This window comes from Otolemur garnettii, unplaced genomic scaffold (genome assembly GCF_000181295.1).
Source record: "Otolemur garnettii isolate 467f Iridium unplaced genomic scaffold, OtoGar3 scaffold00011, whole genome shotgun sequence".
In the NCBI taxonomy this organism is placed as follows: domain Eukaryota; kingdom Metazoa; phylum Chordata; class Mammalia; order Primates; family Galagidae; genus Otolemur; species Otolemur garnettii.
In genome coordinates, this window is record NW_003852406.1 from 17,738,429 (window position 1) to 17,758,543 (window position 20,115).

General features: G+C 49.2%; 1 protein-coding gene across 1 annotated transcript in view; it reads right to left on the bottom strand.

Moving 5' to 3' along the window:
• The window catches only part of IGDCC3 (immunoglobulin superfamily DCC subclass member 3), a 42,819-nt gene that overhangs the window by 6,244 nt on the left and 16,460 nt on the right, over positions 1-20,115 (bottom strand). The window contains exons 3-4 of the mRNA XM_023510097.1: positions 689-833; positions 168-298 (exon numbers count right to left, since the gene is read on the bottom strand). Coding sequence (XP_023365865.1) covers positions 168-298; positions 689-833 — 276 coding nt within the window. The remainder of the gene's footprint in view (positions 1-167; positions 299-688; positions 834-20,115) is intronic.

Genomic DNA, 20,115 nt, shown 5'->3' on the forward strand with positions numbered 1-20,115 from the left:
ATGCCTTCTCAGCCACAGCAGCAAGCAGCAGAGCTCTGCGCTCAGAAGGCGCTCTGTATTGGCTGGGCTGCCAAGTCTCAGAGGCCAGTTGAAGGGGGATTGATTTAAAGGTGGGCCTTCTAGGAGACCAGTTGGGGTGGTTGGTCGAAGGGCCAAAGAACTCTCACCTGACACCGTGAGCCTGGCCCCATGGCTGATCCGCACACTCGCAATGTTTGAGGCCACACAATGAAAGATGCCGCTGTCCTCAGCCCGAAGTCCTGTGATCTGCAGGACCCCTTTGGGTAGCAATGTGTACCTGTTGAGGGGAGGGACACAGCCTATTACCTGCATAGCCACTGACACCATGGGCCACAGGGACATGAGCAACAGAGACTCTGCTTAGGACCCCAGGGCTGTCGCCCCGTCACAGACATCATCACAGACACACACCAGGACTCTCAAAGTGGATGCACCCTCAATCCCAGCCTCAACAACAATTGCACACACTCCTCACAGACACATCCATGAGCCTGGAAGCTGGGCCCAGCAAGCACGTGGATACCAGTCTCAGCTATGGCTGTCAAACACCAGTTTCAGGCATTTGTGGGCACTAGCTGGGGCTACCAGAACTCTGTGCAGTCCTTCAAGGCCAAGGTTACTAGCCGCCTCCTTGTCCTCCCCAACGTCTTTCCCACATGTGGCTCACCTCTCATTGTCCGTGTCAATGGGGACTCTGTTCTTCTCCCACGTGATCAAGGGTTTGGGAAGCCCATGGATTTGGCACTGGAAGCGGGCCACACCGCCCTCCTCACCCATGGTGGCCTGGGGATGCACGTGGAAGTCTGACATGGCTGGGGAAAGAAAAGCGTATGGGTGTGGCACCCCATTGAGGTGCAGGGGCAGGCCAGAGTAGGGTGTGGCTAGGTCACAGGCTAGGAGACCTGGGGGCAGAGTTTTCTGTGAGGCATCAGCACTTACCCCAGCCTACCACAGCCAGGAAACATCTCTCCTAAGAGGTGGTGCAAGCTAGACTGGGATATCGTTTACAAAAGGTTCTAACAAACTCCTCAATGACAAACTTCCAATAAGAAAATCTCGGGCTTCCCTCAGTCCCCCAAATCTGACCCGTGAGGGCCAATCAGAGAAGGCCCTTCTCTCAAGTCCCACTCCCTGCTTTTTCAGCTGCTTTCGGATTTTTTTTTTTTTTTTGAGACAGAGTGTCACTTTGTTGCCCTCAGTAGAGTGCTGTGGCATCATAGCTCACAGCAACCTCAAACTCTTGGGCTCCCAGAGTGCTGGGATTACAGGCATAAGCCACTTCACCGACCATGCTTTCACATTTAGTCTCATAAACTCTAAGGTATGCAAGGCTTAAGTATTACGCATCACAATTGACAGAATTGGAAACCATGGCCCAGAGAGGGGACCCAATTAGTCAATGTTGCCCAGCAGGGACAGTGGTCATCAAACCCTGGTTACCCGGGCCCAATATCTTTTTTGGTTCTTCCTCATCACACCTCCCATCCCCAATTCTTCTGCACTTTCTCCAATGTGCCCCAAGAGAGTGATGTATCCATCCAAGGTGACAAGCCTCTCAGAAGACTGTCAGACCTCGCAATCTACATTTCAATGTGTCATAAATATTCAAGGTCCCCTCCCCACCTTTTGGGGATCTGAACCAACCGCTTGAACTCTGGTCTACAGAGACAAGTGGGGGGGGGGGCTGTAGTGCTTCCCCCTCCCAGTTTTAGGCTGGTTAAGTGTTCCTGCCCACCCCATTCCCACCCATCCCCAAGCCCCACCCTATAAAGCCTGGGGAGGGGGGCCCCTCCCACGTGGGTTCCCAGCTTCAGCACCAGAGCTGCAATTTCATTAAAATCCACTTTGCGTCAAGTGCAGGAAGGCGGTACACCATCTGTCCAGGCAGGCAACCCCTCCTCTCAGGCACTCCATCAACTGGGACAGTTGCTCCTCTCCCAGAAGGAACCCTCCCCCCACAGCAGCGGACCGCTGGAGCTCGTCCTGGCTCCTGCTCTTGGCTCCCTGGTGTGGGCAGGCAACCCTCCTCATAGCCCCCATGCCCTATCTCAAGCCCCCTCAATCCACTGGCGTGATCTAGCCTCCAGGGCAGCCCAAAAGGCTGAGCCTTTGTGCCCTTCTCCCCAGAGTCTCTGGGGGCTGTCTCCTTTGTGGCATGCTCTCCATCTCATTTGCATGTGGTTCATTAAATATAAACATGCATAAAATCCCCCGCCCTGCCTCCTCCTCTTTGAGGGCCTCCTGGGAGCACGGTGATGGGTGTGTGCGCCTTTGTACAGCTGAAGGGCTGCTGCGTGTTTGCCGGAAGTGTCTCTGTTATGTGGTCTTAGTGTCCACGTCTGGATGAGGACAGGGGTTTGAAGCCATCAGCTCGTGTGGCTGGTGTGGGATTCTGGGACTGTGCAGGTGATCAATCACCAGTGTCTCCATGCAGCTCCTGCCCTTATACTCAGCACCTTGGGGCCCTGTGCATAGAAGGTGGAGATGGGTATCCCACCCGGTGTCCCCATAATGCTTGGTGAGAGGATCCCCAGGGAGCACTGCAAGGTCAGCCTGTCCTGTCTCAGGCCAAAGGCTGTGTTTGGCAAAGGGCCTACAGGTCAGCACAGGGGCTTGGAGTAGAGGGCCAAGGTGCCACTAGGGACCCTGTACTACCTCCAAGCCTCAGTTTCTAGGAGGGTAGATCTGGATGCTGCAGGTCTGGGGAGCGGAGAGGGCACCCAGGCTCCTGGGTCAGCTGTCTGTACCCTCTAGGCCCTGCTTATTGGAAGGTGGAGAGTGGCCTATCCCCTCCTCACTCCAGCTGGAGGAGCTCGAAGTACCCCCAGGGACCTGGGGTGGTGACTAATGGCACTGCTGACTACAGATGCCTCCTCATTAAGGAACCGAATCCTTTTGTGCTTCTAGCCACCATTCTGGGCTCCCTGGAGGCACCCAGAGCTGGGAAGAGCTGGCCTGAGAAAGGTACTAGGGAAAGACCATCTTGGCAACACTGGCGATGGGGAAGGTCTGGTCTCTACTGTCCAGCTCCCTCCTCTTCCCCCCAAACTAAACAACGGCAGCATGTCTGAATGTGATATTAGAGGGGGGTGCTGCAGCTGCAAGGGTTACAGGTAAGGAGCTGGGCTGATGCCTTCCACACAGCGCATGAGATCCGAGGCTGAGGGCCCCTGGGGCCCTGCGGATGCACCTGAGCACACTTCTGCCCACGTTTCCCTTCCATCAGAGCAGCATCTCCCTGTACCTCTCTCAGGTAGCAGTTCTGACAAATACTTAATTTGAAGCACAGCTTTGCTTGAAAACCACTAATCTGAAGCCAAACCCTTCATTTTACAAAAGGGAAACTGAGGCCTAAGTCCCTTTGTTCTCCAGCAAGTTTCTCATTCTCCCAAGGCAGGTGAGCCAGAGTGGACCACGTGTTGGAATAGATGCTTCTCACTGGCTGAGGGAGAGTAATGAGCCCTAGGGATGGTTCTTCAACCCCACCCCTGGGAGTCCAGCTGGCTGCGCAGCTGGGGTTCCAGGGAGGCGAGTGCAGGAGAAGGGTGTGGTCCTCTTCATCCGCGGCTCCTTCTTTTCTCCCCTCCTCACACTTTACCCAACCCTTAGTCAGCACTGCAGAATCCTTAGGCATCCCAGAGGCTGCTGTGAGGTCCTAGGCACGAAACATCCTCTCAGCGATAAGTGAAGGGGGTGGATGAGGTACTGTTTGGAGCCCTTTATTCCTGACTCTCCACCCATCTTCATGAACAGGCCCTAGTTAGGACCTGCAACTCTGAGCCAGCATCCTCAGCTGAGCTGGAGTCAGCTGGAATCTTCCACCCACTCTTTGTTCTTAGCAACAGCATTTTTTCTTTAGGAACTCAGGGAGAAAGGATCTTGGGGCTACCTGGATCCTCTCTAGGCTCTTAAGATGAAGCACAGTCCATAAGGCCACAGATCTGAGGGCACTATCCCTTAGCATGTCCCTCGGTAAACTTCGGTAAGTGGGGCAGAGGGCTGGACCTCTGAACACCCTGAGCTCTGAATAAGTCATGCTGGAGGCTACTATGTGGCTGATGACAGGGCAAATGCGTTGCTGCTATGGCTGGTGTACATGAAGGTGATGTTGTGACTTTGGCTTTATAGCCTGCAGACACCTGTGGGCCTGGTGGGGACAGCTCTCGGTACCTAACTTCAAGCTAGGTGATGGGAAGAAGTAATAGGCAGTGGGGGGAAGCCCTCCAGATGTGAGGGCCAGAGAAAGCACCAGGAAGGACAAAGGCCTGCTTGGGGCAGTGGAGAGAAGGGAAGAAGAAAGCACCATTGTCCCCAAGCAATCGGAGGAATCTCCAGCCCTCCCTGCCCCCACCATAGGTACAACCACGCTGTGGGGAAACGGAGGGGCAGAGGGTGAGCCCAGAAGCCCAGTGGCTTGGAAGAGAACAAAAACAGGCAGGAAACGGTTCCTGGACACCCCCATAAATCAGCCCAAGGGGAGGGGTCTCCTGAGAGCCAGATCTGTGGCCATTCAGAGAGAGGAGGGGGACTTTCCTCCTGGCCCAGGACCTCTCTCAAGGTCAGGTCTGGATCTGATTAGACAGGCTCCAGGGGGACGCAGGGGGCAGCAGTGGGTGGGAGGGTTGAAGCAGAGCGCTGGGAAGAAAGCTCCAGCCTCCCACCCTTTGGCTTCAGCCAGACTCCCATCCCATGGGTGATGGTAAAAAAGATCCGTGGGCATGTTTGGATGGAGAGTTCAAAACAACCTTTGCAAAAGCCAGTGGCCTTGGGGGTCTGAGGTGCCAGCTGCCTTCACCTCAAGAAGCCATCCAAGAGGAGCGGCTGTGAACCACAGACACCTTCTGAGGCTGGAGGCCAGTCCCCCATAATGTTCATGCTGCCAAGGATGAGGGACACACAGCTTCCCAGATGCCCAGCCACTCCTCAGGCAGCATGGATAATCCAAACGTTCTTGCTGACACATGCCTGAATCCCACACACTCTAACTTCTGCCCCCAACTTTTTCCTCCAGAAGCACATTTTTCAGTAAGTGGCCAGCTATTAAGCCCTTGAAATGTGGCCAATCCAAACTGAGATGTAAGTATAGAAAACACCTAGGATTTTGAAGACATGTTGTAGATAAAAAAAGAAAAGATACTAATTTTAGAGAAACGCAAACCAAACTACAATAAGATAGCACCTCACACCCATTAGGACATGTACTACGAAAAATACAGACAATAACAAGTGTTGGTGAGGATGTGGAGACACTGAAACCCTTGTGCACTATTAGTGGGAATATAAAATGCGACTACGGAAGTCAGTATGACAGTTCCTCAAAATTAAAAATAAAATTACCATTATCCAGGCCAGGTGCACAGTGGCTCACGTCTATAATCCTAGCACTCTGGGAGGCTGAGGCAGGAGGATTGCTTGAGCTCAGGAGTTCAAAAACAGCCTGAGCAAGAGGGAGACTTCAACTCTACTAAAAGTAGAAAAACCTACACTAGTTAAATATATATATATGTGTGTGTATAATTTATTTTTTCTTTTGAGACAGAGTCTATGTTGCCCTCAGTAGAGTGCTATGACATCACAGCTCACAGCAACCTCCAATTCCCGGGATTAAGCGATTCTCCTGCCTCAGCCTCCCAGGTAGCTGGGACTACAGGCACCTGCCACAATGCCCTGGCTATTTTTTGTTACAGTTGCCATTGTAGTTTAGCTGACCTGGGCCGACTGGAACACACTACCCTCAGTGTATGTGGCTGACGTGGTAACCACTGTGCTACAGGCACTAAGCCAGTAGTCAAATTTATAGAGACAGAAAGTGAAGTAGTGGTTGCCAGGCATTGAGAAGAGGGAGAAATGAGAATTATTTATTATTCAATGAAAAATATTATTACTGTTTAACAGGAATAGAGTTACAGTTTTGCAAGATGAAAAGAGTTCTGGAGATAGATGGTGGTAACGTTTGTATAATAATTTGAATGTACTTGATACCACTGAAATGTATAGTTGGGAATGGCTAAGATAAGCCAGGCACAGTGGCTCACACCTGCAATCCTAGCACTCTGGAAGGCTGAGGTGGAAGGATGGCTTAAGGTCAGGAGTTTGAGACCAGCCTGAACAGATGTTTTATAAGAAGCCCAGTCTCTACGAAAAATAGAAAAATAAGCCAGGAGTGGTGGCACATGTCTGAAGTCCCACCTGCTTGGGAGCCTGAGGCAGGAGGATTGCTTGAGTCCAGGAATTTGAGGTTGCTGTGAGTTATGATGATGCCTGTGTACTCTAGCCAGGGTGACAGAGCAAGACTCTGTCTCAAAAAAGAAAGAAAGAAAGAAAAGCTAAGATGGCAAACTTTATGTCATATGTATTTTACTATAGCAAAAAAACTGGGAAAGATTAACCATTTTTTGTTGTTGTTGTTATTTGTTTGTTTTTTTCTAGGCAGAGGCTTACTAAGTTGTCACAGCTCACAGCAACCTCAAGCTCTTGGGGTTAAGAGATTCTCTTGCCTCAGCCTCCCAAGTAGCTAAGACTATAGGCACTCGCCACAATGCCCAGCTATTTTTTGGTTGAAGTTGTCATTGTTGTTTGGCAGGCTGGGGCCGGGTTCGAACCCCCCAGCTCTGGTGTATGTGTCTGGCGCCCTAGCCACTGAGCTACAGGCACGAGCCAGGTAAGATTAATAATTTTTAAACAAAAATAATGGTTATAGCAGGGCACGGTGGCTCACGCCTGTAATCTTAGCATTTCTGAGGCCGAGGCAGGTGGATTGCCTGAGCTCACAGGTTTAAGACCAGCTTGAGTCAGATTGAGTCTCCTCCAGAGACCAAGGCAAGAGAATCACTTGAGCCCAAGAGTTGGAGGTTGCTGTGAGCTATAACACTATAGCACTTTACCAAGGGCAACAAAGAGAAACTCTGTCTCCAAAAACTAAAATAAAATAAAAATAATGGTTATAGGTTAAAATAATCAATACTATTTTATTTTAAAGTCTTAGTCTAGAAAATAATGTAAAAATATTATTATTAATTTTTTTTTTTTTTTGAGACAGAGCCTCACTATGCTGTCCTGGGTAGAGTGCCGTGGTGTCATAATTCACAGCAACCTCAAACTCTTGGGCTTAAGCGATTCTCTTGCCTCAGCCTCCCAAGTAGCTGAGACTACAGATACCTACCTCAATGCCTGGCTATTTTTTTAGAGACAAGACGGTGTCTCACTCTTTTTTTTTTTTTAGAAACAGAATCTCACTTTGTCACCCTTTGTTGTGACATTACAGCTGGCAGCAACCTCCAACTCCTGGGCTTAGGCAATTCTCTTGCCTCAGCCTCCTGAGTAGCTGGGACTACAGGCACCTGCCACAACACCCGGCTATTTTTTTGTTGCAGTTTGGCTGGGGCTAGGTTTGAACCCACCACTCTTGGTATATGGGGCTGGCACCCTACTCACTGGGCCACAGGCGCTGCCCTGGTGTCTCACTCTTGCTCAGGCTGGTCTTGAACTTTTGAGCTCAGGTGATCCACCTGCCTCCCAAAGTGGTAGGATTAAAGGCCTGAGCCACTGCGCCCAGTCTATTAATAATTTTTAAATAATGATATGTTGAAATGATAGTATTTTCATATTAGGTAACATAAAATTTATTATCAAAATTAACTTCACTTTTTAAAAAACATTTTTGCAAATGTGACTTCTAGAAATTACCTACATGACACAGATTGTACTTTCTCTCTATGGTGTTGCTCTAGAAACACAAATTTATCCCTCACACGACAGACCTTCAAATACATGGGGGCTGGGCTGGCTCCTGAGAAACATCTTCGGAGGTGAAACACCTATAACTCCTTCAGCCACTTGGGATGTGAGATGATGTTCAGATGGCTCAAGCCTGGAGACCCTCCTCTAGCCAAGCTCTGGTGGGCAAGGCCACTTACAACATGGCATCTGGAGGTGGCCACAGCCCTTTGGGGATAGTTTGATCACTAGAGGACTTTGAATAAGTTTCAGCCATCAACTGTCTCTGTCCTGTGCAATAGAGTAGCTACTAGCCAAATGTGGCCATTTAAATTAGAATACATAAAACTGTAAAACATAGTTCCTTAGACTCACTAGTCACATTTTGAATGCTCAACAGCCACACGTAGCTGCTGGATCCTTTATGGGACAGCACCAAAAGAATAATTTCAATCACAGAAAATTCCTTCCAACAGCCCAGATCCAGCCCCATTCCAGGCCCAAGAGGCAAAGCCTCAGAGCTGGTGCTGTCTTCTCTCCTGCTCACTCCCTCTAGCTGCCCCAGCAGGGAGACCCTTCGTCCCCATCATCATTACTAGTCTTGTTGCTGCAGGCACTCTCCCCTCTTGGCTTTGTGGACACAGAGACTGATGACAAGGCCCACATCTGATCACATGCGAAGTCTGTCACGTGCATGGCTGAGAAGGCCTCACTTGGGAAGATTTGGGCTCCCGGTGGGGAAATACTTGCTAAGAACTTTTTGAGGTAGCGGTACAGGGGTGAGGTGAACAGTAAAGGGTCTGGAATTATACAGTTCTGAGTTCAAATCTCAGCACCACCATTACGAGCTGTGTGACCTTGGGCAAGTGAAAGAATTTCTCAGAATCTCTCTCTCTTTTTTTTTTTTTGAGACAGAGTCTCAAGCTGTCCCCCTGGGTAGAGGGCATCATAGCTCACAGAGACCTCCAATTTGGGCTCAAGCAATCCTCTTGACTCAGTTTTTCCTATTTTTAGTAGAGACAGGGTCTTGCTTTTTGCTCAGACTGGGGTCAAACGCGTGAGCTCACGCAATCCACTGCCTCGGCCTCCCAATTGCTAGAGAATCTCTATTTTCTCATTTATAATATAGGGAAGATCATAGCTGAGATTCAATGAGATGTATTTGTAAAGTGTTTAGCACCATCCTTGGCAAATAGTAACCCTTGCTGTTCATATGTAGGGAAATCTGGAATCTGGAGTTAAAAAGGGGCTGAGGGGTTATGGAAGAGCAGGGATGAAAAGAAAAAAGAAGAGTAGGGCTGGAAGAGGTGGCAGCTATCTTCTCCAAGGAGAGGATCAGGCTCAGGGAGCACGTGTCAGAACTTCAAGCCCCCTAGAGAAGTGAGGAAAGAGACTCGACAGGGCCTGAATGGTAAGGGGCTGGGGGCAGCAGCTGGGTATAAACGAGAGCTTGGCCTCTTCTGTCTCACTTCTGCTGGGGGGCTTCACAGAGGCCCCAACAGATGAGCTGTCAGTTGGAAGAGGCCACTGGGTAATTGAGGCCTTGATTTCTCTAGTAAAATGTTTATGAAGCTCATAAACCCATGTCTTTATTGGCCAGGCTCATTCCGGGGGTTGAATGTGGCTCTCTGAGGTATAGTTAAAACACCTGCTGAACTCAGGGACACGATGGCTCCTCTGGCCTCTATCCAGGCCTACCAGAGCCACCAGGCAGAAGACTGGAGGAGGGGCACAGCTGGGGCAGAATGGCCCACAGAGGGCAAGGAAGCCAGCCAAGTCCTCCGCACAGGCTCTTTAAACTCCTCAAAGCATTTGCAAATGCCCCATCTCTAAAAGTGTAAGAAGAAAGGTGACAGCAGAGAACTCCGAGTCCTGGGGAGGCTGGTGACTTGCTCACAGTCCCCTATAGGGTATTGGTCTTGTCATCAGGCTTCTCTGGCCCAGGCTCACCCTTCACAACACTCTGCCCCATTCTCCACCATCCAGATCCCCAGGTTCCCGCTTAGCCTCTAACTGGCTGTGTTAGGGAGGAAGCCCCACACTGACTGCCTGTGGTCATTTGGGGTGTGGGAAAGCTTGAACTTAGAAGATCTACCTAGGCTTCCAAAGGAGAGTCGGAGAGTTGAATTAAGCCTTTGGATCCAAAGAGCAGGTTTTGAGAAGGGAGAGGCTGTGTGGGGTTGGGTATTGGATCAGGTGTATGGGTGAGGGTGAGGGTGGATGGATGGGTGCCTAGCATTTACAAATAGCCTCAGAAGGCTGCGGTGGCTCAGAGCCCTGCTGAACTTCACTGGAGGTGAGACTGATCCAGCTGGGCCTCTGCCTGGTGACCCTGTTCTGAGGCGCCTCTGGATCCCTTTGTCTGCCTCCTAGGCCTTCTCAAGGGCCTCACCCCCTGCCTTGGGGCCCTGAACCCCAGCCCCTCGCTCCCACTCCACCACCAGCTCACCCCCTTAATTCTAACACAAAAGGCAACTTTGTCTTTCAAATCAGCAGCCATAAATCCACATCTCTCCCCTCTCGGCAGCCACCTCTGACAAATGGGGGCTTGGATGGGGGGAGGTTGGGGGACAGTGGGGGGCTCGATTCAGCTTGGGAAAGTCCCTGCCTCCAGCTGCAGGGCCAGGTGAAATGGACTATAAGGCCAAAGGCCGGGCTGCAGGGGAGGCAGTCTGGGGCTCTCAGCAGCCTTTGGGCTGGGCTTTTACAACCCAAGGGGACTGAAACCTCTAGAAGCTCTGCTTTTAATCACCCAGCCCATTGTTTGAAAGCTCCGCATCTTCCTCCAGATCGAGCCATGAGCTCCTCCTCCGTCTACCTTCCAGCCTTGGTAGAGGGTGTGAAGTGTGCCTGGGGGTGCACTGGCACTACGGGCTTGACCCTGCTTTATACAGCACATGAGATGTATGTGTGTGTGAGTGCCCTGCATTGCAGGCCGTGATGGCCTCTGACACAGACAGGAAGGAGGGAAAGGGAGAAAATCACCTCCTACGCCATGGGATCGTCTCACCAACTCCACTGCTAGGTTTTCAAAACCAGTCCTAATTGCAAATATTTTGCCATTTTCTTTTCTTTCTATCTTTCTTTCTTTTTTTTATCAAGTCGTATTTTGCCATTTTCATCTCACATATCAGGCAATGAGTCAGAACACGTGTCCTGGTTTTTTAGTTGGTGAAATGCAGTCACCTGTCCTATTTACACAGCAGACCACTGAGTCAAAGGTAAGGATTCATTCAACAGACACTGAACACAGTGTCAAACAAGATGTCAAACAGGATGCTCTGGCACCCAGGAGCAAATTCTCTCTTCCCACAAGCCCTATCTTTAGCTGTTTCCACCCAACCTCCTTAGAAACATCAGAAAGGCAAAAGCACCAGGGCCAGGATCTTAGGTCCTATTTCAGTAATATGAAAACAGGAACTCACAAAAGCCATTGAGGGGCAAAGGTTAAAAACATGTATTACTTATAGCAGTATAATCCTGAGAGGTAAGGAATACTTAGCCCTTCTAAGGCTCAGAGAGGTTAAGTAACTTGCCCATGGTCACACAGCCAGTCAATGGTATTAAGGCAGGCAATTGAACTTACAGGGGTCTGACTCCAATCCAGTCCTCTTTCCCTGCATCACAGCAGCCGTCAGTGGGGAAACACACATTCAGATGCTGCTCAAACATGACTGATAATGCCCACAGACAATCACACAGAAAAACAGAGGCACACAACATCTTAGACCCTTACAACCACCGTTCCTACTCACACTTAGAGACACCCATTACACAGCAGGCTGCACTTTAATTTAATTCTCCCAGGATTTGGCGTTAGGTTTTATAGAGTGTAACTAATGCAGATAAGCACCATGATAAGGTAGTGTTATCACTCCTGCTAATGGTCACTGTGCCCATGAATATTTCTTAAATTCTATTAACCACAGGTAACCAGTATACTTGTGGGTGGCTCTTCTTTGACACTTCCAACTCAGCCCTCAGGGAAATCTGAGCTGCAGGGCCTTCAGAGGGTGGGGCCTGCAGGACTCCTCCTGTGGACTAGCTTGTTAGGCCATTTAAAACAGGGTAATTTATTTTCCAGTTTTGGGGGAGTTGGGGAGCCAAGCACTGTGAAATGCTAGTGGCTTTAGCTAGTGGCTAGTGGCTATAGGGTTAAGGAGTGCCCACAAGACTCAGGTCTTTCAGCAACTGGTTGTGTATGGTTTTTTGTTTTTTTTTTTGAGACTGAGTCTCACTCTGTTGCCCAGGCTAGAGAGCTGTCCTGTCAGCCCAGCTCACAGCAACCTCAGACTCCTGAGTTCAAGTGATCCTCCTGTGTCACCCTCCTGAAAGCTGGATTCAGACTGGTCTTGAACTCCTGAGCTCAAGTAATTTTCCCGCCTTGGCATCCCAGAGTGCTTAGATTACAGATGTGAGGCACCGTTCCCACCTACGATGTGTGATCTTGGTAGTGTCAAAGCCCTCTCTGAGCTTCTGTCTCCTCCTCTGTAAAATGCAGGAGCTGAGTTGGGGCAACTGGATTAGTTACAGAGTCTCATCTAGTTGCAACCTTTGAGGCACAACGTCCAATACAGAGAGGGATTCAATGGTGCAGGGTCAGGAGGCTGGGAGTCAACTTGGAATCCCTCTCTGCTTTGGACTTGAAAATGTCCAGGCCCAGCAGAGCCCCTCTCCACAGACTGCACGTCTTTGCCGCTGTCAGGGTCACTAATCTTCCTTATGTAAACCTGCCCCGTCCCACAATATCCTTAACTTCCGTTGTTCTGGTCAGGACACCGGATCTCCCACACCTCCCGGAAGGGAGTCTGGTTAGGGGGCCCAGGCTGGAGCTATTAAGTAAATTGCTTTCACATGACTACGAGGACAACTCAACAAAAACAGACACTTCCCCCAAGTTTTCAGAGTCATACATTAAGATCTGTAGGAACTAATATAGTTGGAGTGTAGGTAATGGAAAGGCAAGCTGGGATCAGGCTTGGCTCTATCACAAACACTCTATGTGACCTGTCAATTCTGACCTCAGCTTTTTTACCTGTGAAATGGGAGCAGGGCAGGATAGACAAAATAATCTCTAAGGTCCATATCAAAATTAAGATTCCAGGATAGGACCGGGTGTGGTGGCTCATGCCTGTAATCCTAGTACTCTGGGAGGCTGAGGAGGGTGGATTGCCTGAGCTCACAGGTTTGAGACCATCCTGAGCAAGATCAGGACCCTGTTTCTAAAAATAGCCGGGTGTGTGGCCTGTAGTCCCAGCTACTCTGGAGGCTGAGACAAGAGGATTGCCTGAGCCCGGGAGTTTGAGGTTGCTGTGAGCTGTGACACTACAAGACTCTATAGAGGGTGACAAAGTAAGACTCTGTCTCAAAAAAGAAAAAGATACTAGGATAACACTGAGTAAAATGGTCCCTCTCCAATCAGGAAAGGACACTCCTCTAATGCTAATCTGCTCTTGCACAGGCATCTCATGGCACCCTACTGCTCCATAGAATCTCTGGTGGCTAACACCAACATGCAAGGAGGGTGAGGCCTGCAAGCCTTCCACTCTAACAACTGTCCAGAATAAGCCTTACCTGTTTGGCAGAAGAGGGTGGGTTACATTTGACAGAAGTATCATGGAGTTTCTTGGCTGCTATGAGGCTGCCAAGTCTAAGATAGACTTATTTGGAGAATATAACTGCTGCCCGCTACCTGTCAAGAGATCTCTGAAAGCCTAGGAATCATCTTCTGTAGTGAGTTTCAAAAGTTTCCCCATAAATTGGAAGGAATCACCACCCCACCCTACAATGGAGATTCTCTTCCTCTGCTGTGTCTCTTATCAACAGCCTAATCATGCACCAATTAAACACCCAAGCTTCAAACTGAAGAGTCACTCCATCCTTCTCCCTCTCTCCAACGGCCACCACACTGCGGTCCATCTCCCTTTTCCATTTCATTGCCTTGGTTTAGGTCTCCTCACTCCCATCTGTTTTGACAATAGCTCCCCACCCCACCCTTCCACTTCTAGCCCTTTCTTCCTCCTCTTTTCCCTCTATCCTGAAATCATAATTATCTTCCTGAATATGTATCCAGTACGATGATTAAACATCTTCGCTGTTTCATTGCCCTGAACCAAGAGTACGACATTACCCTGGGATGGCATTCGAGGTCTTCATTATTAGGTTCTGTTTCACCTTCCCAGAGAGAAATGCCAGTTAATTCTGTCATCACATGATATGTACTCTGACCACGTGAGGCAAGTTTGCCTTCCCTGGACCTATCACCCTTATATTTCTTTGCTTCTGCTGTCCCCTCTGCTGTCTACAGGCACCTTGATCTTCCATGGCCCCCAAAGGAAGCAGAATTAGTTCCTGGCTCTAATGTGTTGCCTGCACCTCTCTCCTAGCCCTTATCAGACTGTTCACACACAGAGGGGGTTATGATTGCCTTAAGGCCAAGAACAGACTAATTTATCTTACCACGTCCTGCACCTACAACCAACACTAGGTACTTAAGTCCTCATAAACTGGCTCCTTAATGCAGGCTTTAAGAGTTCTACAGTCGTGGGGGTCATTCCTCACCATCTTGTCTTCCATCCACGTCCCCAACCTACCATAATTCAATAGCTATCCTCTGGGTTACTTCCTCTACTGGAATCTCACCTTCTCCAATGAAAATGAAGGAGGTGGACCCCCCCACCCCCGGCTCTTAAACTTGACTGTGGATCAGAATAGGCCAGGGTTGTGCCTAACATCGCGGATTTCTGGACCGCACTGCCAGAGAGGTGCCTCCGTATTTCTGTTAAAGCTCCTGAGTGTGTGCGTGTGACTGCCATGCATAGCTAGAAGTGGGAACCCCTGGCCCGGCAGGTTCTTGAGAATCCGGACAAGGGCATATTCTCAGCCCACCCTCCATCCTTGCTCGCGGCCGGCTGGGCCGGGCAGGCTGACTCCAATGCCGGGAGGCGAGGCCCAGAGTGGGCAGCCGAACGGGCGGGCAGAGGGGCCGGTGGCAGCCCAGCCCCCGCGGGGCCCCAGCTCAGGCATTCAGATGGCGGGCGGGGTCAGGGCTGGAGCCTGGGGCCCTGAGAGCCGCGCGCTCACTCGGCGGCAGGAGTAAGTGGGACCATCTGCTCCACTCTTCAGAGGTCAGCGCTTTGTGTCAGGCTCCCATCCCCCTCGCTCCGCTCCCTCCTTCCCCCCGTTGCCCTTTGACTCCGGGACTCAAAGAGAAAAGCACTCGAGGTCCTGATGAAAGTGGGAGAGTAATGGGGAGCGACAACGGCCGCCGGAGCTCCGCGCCGAGCAGCCGGGGCCGCCCCTGGCCTGAGCGCGGCCGGCGGCGGCAGGGGCTGCCGGCGAGGTGCGGCCGAGGCCAGGGCTGCGGGGCCGGTTCCCACAGCCGGCCGGCTGCCAGCCCCCTTTGAAGTGGCCGCAGCTGCACACCCCGCCCCGCGGCTAATCCCCGCCGACGCGGGCGTCCCCGCCCCCCCGCATAGCAATACTGTCCGCGCTGAATGGCGCTGGCTAATTACCTCGCTCGCACCACCGCGGGTGAATGAGAGAATCCGGCATTGTGCGCGGCGAATGGAGAAAATAAGACAGTCATTGTCCTCGCACGCCAAACGAGGGTTTGATGTCGCTGGGGCGAGCGAGGCACCACTTCCCGCCACCTCCTCCCCCCAGCGGTTCAAATTCCCCAGCTGGGCCTGGCCCCCCGCGGACTGGGCTGCGGGCAGAGGGAAACTGAGGCAGCAGTTCCTGTCTCCTGGAGGGGAAAACCCCTTACCCCTTCTGCGGAACACGGGCGACACACATTACCCCAGGGATCACTCCCACTCATTCCCCTGGATACCTCATGAAGCCTTCACCAGCAGATTCTTAGGGGCACCTGCCTGATCGCCCAGTTTTGTCCTTGACTCAGAACAGCCAAGGCCCTGAATTCAACAGCATAACTAGATTTCACTGGGAAAACAGGAAACAATTGAATTACAGAACCAATCAGGAATTGATATACCTTAGTGCCCACCTGTGTGTCACTAACCTGAAAGGACTGGAGAAGTTTAGGGAATGGCTGGGAGAGATGTGGGCAGAGAAGGCAGAAAGACTCAGGAAAGAAGAGGAAGGAAGATGGGGGATTGTGGGGAGCCTGGCCTGGTGAAAGGGCTAAAGTCAGGGAGGCAGAGGGAAAGGGTTAGAAGGCAGAGGTCTGCAAAGACAGGCCTCAGAATCCAGATTTAATGCCCCCAGCACTGAAGCCACTGTTTTGATCCAAGGTAAGTAGGTCCCAAGGAGGAGAGTCTGTGGGCTGAATGGACCAACTGGACCAACTTACCCTCAGAAGCCAGATGAGCCCAAGCCATTTCTTTTTTCAAGTATAAGGACTGGAGGTGGCTACGCTTAGAAATCTATCAGAACTAATGATGGAGATGGACTGTGATGCAGATGGACAGGCTGGTGATCACACTATGCATTCAAGAGATTCTCTGTGCTACATCATCCTCCCTTCTTTTCACCACCACCACCAGTAAGGTGGGTTTTTTAAGGGGGGGGGGGAGATCACAACCTTCAAGATGAGAAAGTGTTCTATTCCTCGGAATACTTAGAGCAGGTAGGTACAGCAGAGTTGCTCTTTGAGATTTGCTGATTTGAAGACTGACCTGTTTTCACCCTCCTCAATTCTGCATATCATGTTTTTGGAAACACATATTTGTTTATCCCTTCTGATGGGCTCTTAGACTACTTCTGCTTAAAGAAGAATGTTACTCTTATGGCCCAGCGTTCTATCAAGTGTATCAAGTGATAAAAAGGTCTGATCCACTGCCCAGATCAATAGCAGGCTGTTAGACTACACCAGCAGCCCTGAGCACCACTTATTTGACAATATCTCAGAGCTCTTTCTGAGGCGGCAATATTTTCTAAGATCTGTGTCATCACAATTAGGTTGTAAATCCTTTGTTAGCAGCCCATAGTTAAATCCTTGAGCAGAAGCATCCATCTATCTATCCATCTATTTTAGAATATAATTAAAGAATGCGAGTACAAGTGATTCTTTCTAAAAGAATATAAACGTCTTAACACAATAACTAAGAAAATGACATGAAGGCTATGTTAACCAGTTTGATGAAAATATTTCAAATTGTATATGAAAACATCACATTGTACCCCATGATTGCATTAATGTACACAGCTATGATTTAATAAAAAAAAAACTGTCAAAAAAAAAATGCAACCAGGAGCAGTCGCAGTGGCTCACGTTTGTAATCCTAGCACTTTGGGAGGTGGGTAGATCACCTGAGCTCAGGAGTTCGAGATAGCCTGAGCAAGAGTGAGACCTCATCTCTAAAAAAATAGCCAGGTGTTGTGGTGGGTACCTATAGTTCCAGCTACTTGGGAAGCTGTGGCAAGAGGATCACTTGAGCCCAAGAGGTTCAGGTTGCTGTGAGCTCTGATGCCATAGCACTCCACTGAGGGTAACAAAGTAAGACTCTCAAAAATAAAAACATTAAAATAAAAAAAAATTAAAGAATGGACAACACATATTGAGGGACCTAATGAACAGCAGCCAAATTGTCCCTTTCTCTGCCCAACTAACTGTATTTAACATCACCAAGCACTAGTTATAACAATGATACAAGGGAAGGATGCCTTTTTTTTGGAGACAGAGTCTCACTATGTGGCGATGTGACATCACAGCTCACAGCAACCTCAAACTCTTGGGCTTACGCAATTCTCTTGCCTCAGCCTCCCTAGTAGCTGGGACTGCAGGTGCACACCACAACGCTCTGCTATTTTTTTGTTGTAGTTGTCATTGTTGTTTTTAGCAGGCCCAGCCGAGTTCGAACCCACCAGCTCTAATCACTGAGCTATGGGCGCCAAGCTGGACAGGAAGCTTTAAAAATTTAAGTATAGCTAATTGTTTTCCTGACTCAATCCTGAATCAAGGTTTACTCTAACCTTGGCCATAATCTCAAATGTGATCAAAATGTTTTTCCTTATAATTCTCCTAAATCTTCATCTTAAAGAGTCATGTTTCTTCTGCCTAAGCCTCTAGGATCTTAAACCCTCTTGGCACCATGGCACCTGCTGCTCTGAACTTCTCCCCCACTTAGGGCAGTCTGCCCAGGCTGTCAGTTTAGAGAACTCCAGAACAAAACCACACAAAAAGATAAAAGCAGAGCTGCTGTGGGTGGGGTCGATGTGGGAAGCCTGGAGCTCCATCAATTTGACCTCTCTCTTTCTCCCCACCTCCAGTCCCTAAGCTCCTTCCACAGACCCAAGGACTCTAAGGGATGATGCTTAAAGTCCCCTGTTTTTGAGAGAAAAAGGATTTACCTAAGAAACCAACAGCTAGTTAGTAGCAGATCAAAGATAATTTTAACCCTATATAGGCCACTAGCTTCGTTTCGAAAGACTGAAAGATGACCATTCAAACAGAAACTATAAATGTAATTGTTAATATGTATCACCATATACATGCCTTTATGATTTCTCCAGATTTCAGCAAAGGTGCCAGAATGTCTAATCCTCAGATAAATTATACTCTGGAAAATGGTACATTCCAAAAGAGGAGCCTCCAGGCCCAAATTAGAGACTCAACATTTTTAACTAAAAAAATGCTTTCAAATGAAGCCTATTTCTTCTCATATCTCTTTCTCCCCCAAGCCCAAGACCATAAATAACTTTAAAAATAATGTTCCTTGGGGTGAGTACTCTGATAGGAAGATAATGAGGATAATAATGAGAGTATTTTTTCTCCCCTTATCCATTTCCACAGCAACACGAATTCACAGGATGCTTTGTTATCAGTGTGGTTATGACTTTTAAAGATAACAGGAAGGCAGGCATGCCCATGCAGGGACAGTCTTTCCACAGAGAATACACAAGAAGCTGGAGGGAAGGGGGACGCTTCTGAGCATGGAACATGGCCCGTTAGTTCTTTTGAGGGTGAGGCCGCTGGTCTGGCATCAGCTTTCCTGAGAGGTGTCCCACCTGAAATGACACATATCTCTGTACCTCTCCTGGGGTGGCAGACTGAGGTTTGAACTCACCAGGCCACACCCCTCTCATTCAGCACTTGGTAGTGGCTACCTGTGACTTACTCTAATCTCTGTCCTATCCCCAACTTTCTACCCCTTGACCTTGGAAGAAGGGTGTTTTGGGGAATAAACTAGAATGGGGACATGGAGCTGCCCTTTATGACAAGGAGAAGCTGAGATAGGGAACTTAAGGGTATAGTTAGATGCAGAGAAATGGAAGGAACCTTTCCGTCTTCAAGTCGAGAGCAGTAGACATGGCCATTTTCAGCTCCTAATGGTAGGCATTGAGAACCCTGCTGAGAATGGCTTAGGTGAAACCACTCCTATATCTGATTCAGCTTTATCAGCCCTCCCCCAATTGCAGCCTGCAGAGCTCCTAAAAGTGAGTGACCCATAGCAGGCAGGAGGAGTTCCTATCTATCTTCCTATCCAGTTGGCTCCCCATTTTCTCACCCTCCTGTGGCACTAACTCCAGGCTAAGCCCTAAGTATGTAGAGAGGAGCCAGCCCCACCCCACAAAGTTTGCAGACCAGTGAGTGGGAGGGACAAGCCATGTAACTGCTTTTCAGAATAGATCCTGTCTTCTGATTCCCCCACCCACAAAAAAGCAAAGCTGGGCATAGAGCCCAGTGGATCCTTCTTGAATTGATAGTGATAAAAGCAGTATCACTTCATTACAGGAAAGCCTTGATCTCATCAATATCACAGCAGCTTGCCTGTAATGATCTTGATTTTGTCACGGTTCGATGGGAAAATAACTGAATTGAGAAGCAAAATCAGAAAGAGAGGATGGCAGGAATAACAAACAGGCTCAATCCTGAGGCTTGTTCTTTGTAATGTCATTACTGGGGTTCTGAGATAATGAAATCAAGAATATTTAAATCTGATTTGCAAGTGGGACTAAATGAGGGCTTTTCTAAGACGCTAGAGAATTGGAATACAACTTTAAGAGACCTCAAAAAATTAGGATAAAGGGACTTGTTGCAGAAGGAGGGTGACATTTCATATAAGCTGGGATGTAAGAGGCAAAACAAAGTAACCCAAAGGAGAGATGGTGAGAAGAAAAAACCATATTTGTTTTGTTTTGTTTTATTTTATTTATTTGGAGACAGAGTCTCACGTTGTTGCACTTGGTAGAGTGCCCTGGTGTCATAGCTCAAACGCTTGGGCTCAAGTGATTTTCTTGCCTCAGTCTCCCAAGTAGCCGGGAATATAGGCTCCTGCCACAAAACCTGGCTATTTTTTTATTTTATTTTATTTTATTTGAGACAGAGCCTCAAGCTGTCCCCCTGGGTAGAGTGCTGTGGCATCACAGCTCACAGCAACCTCCAACTCCTGGGCTTAAGCAAGTCTCCTGCCT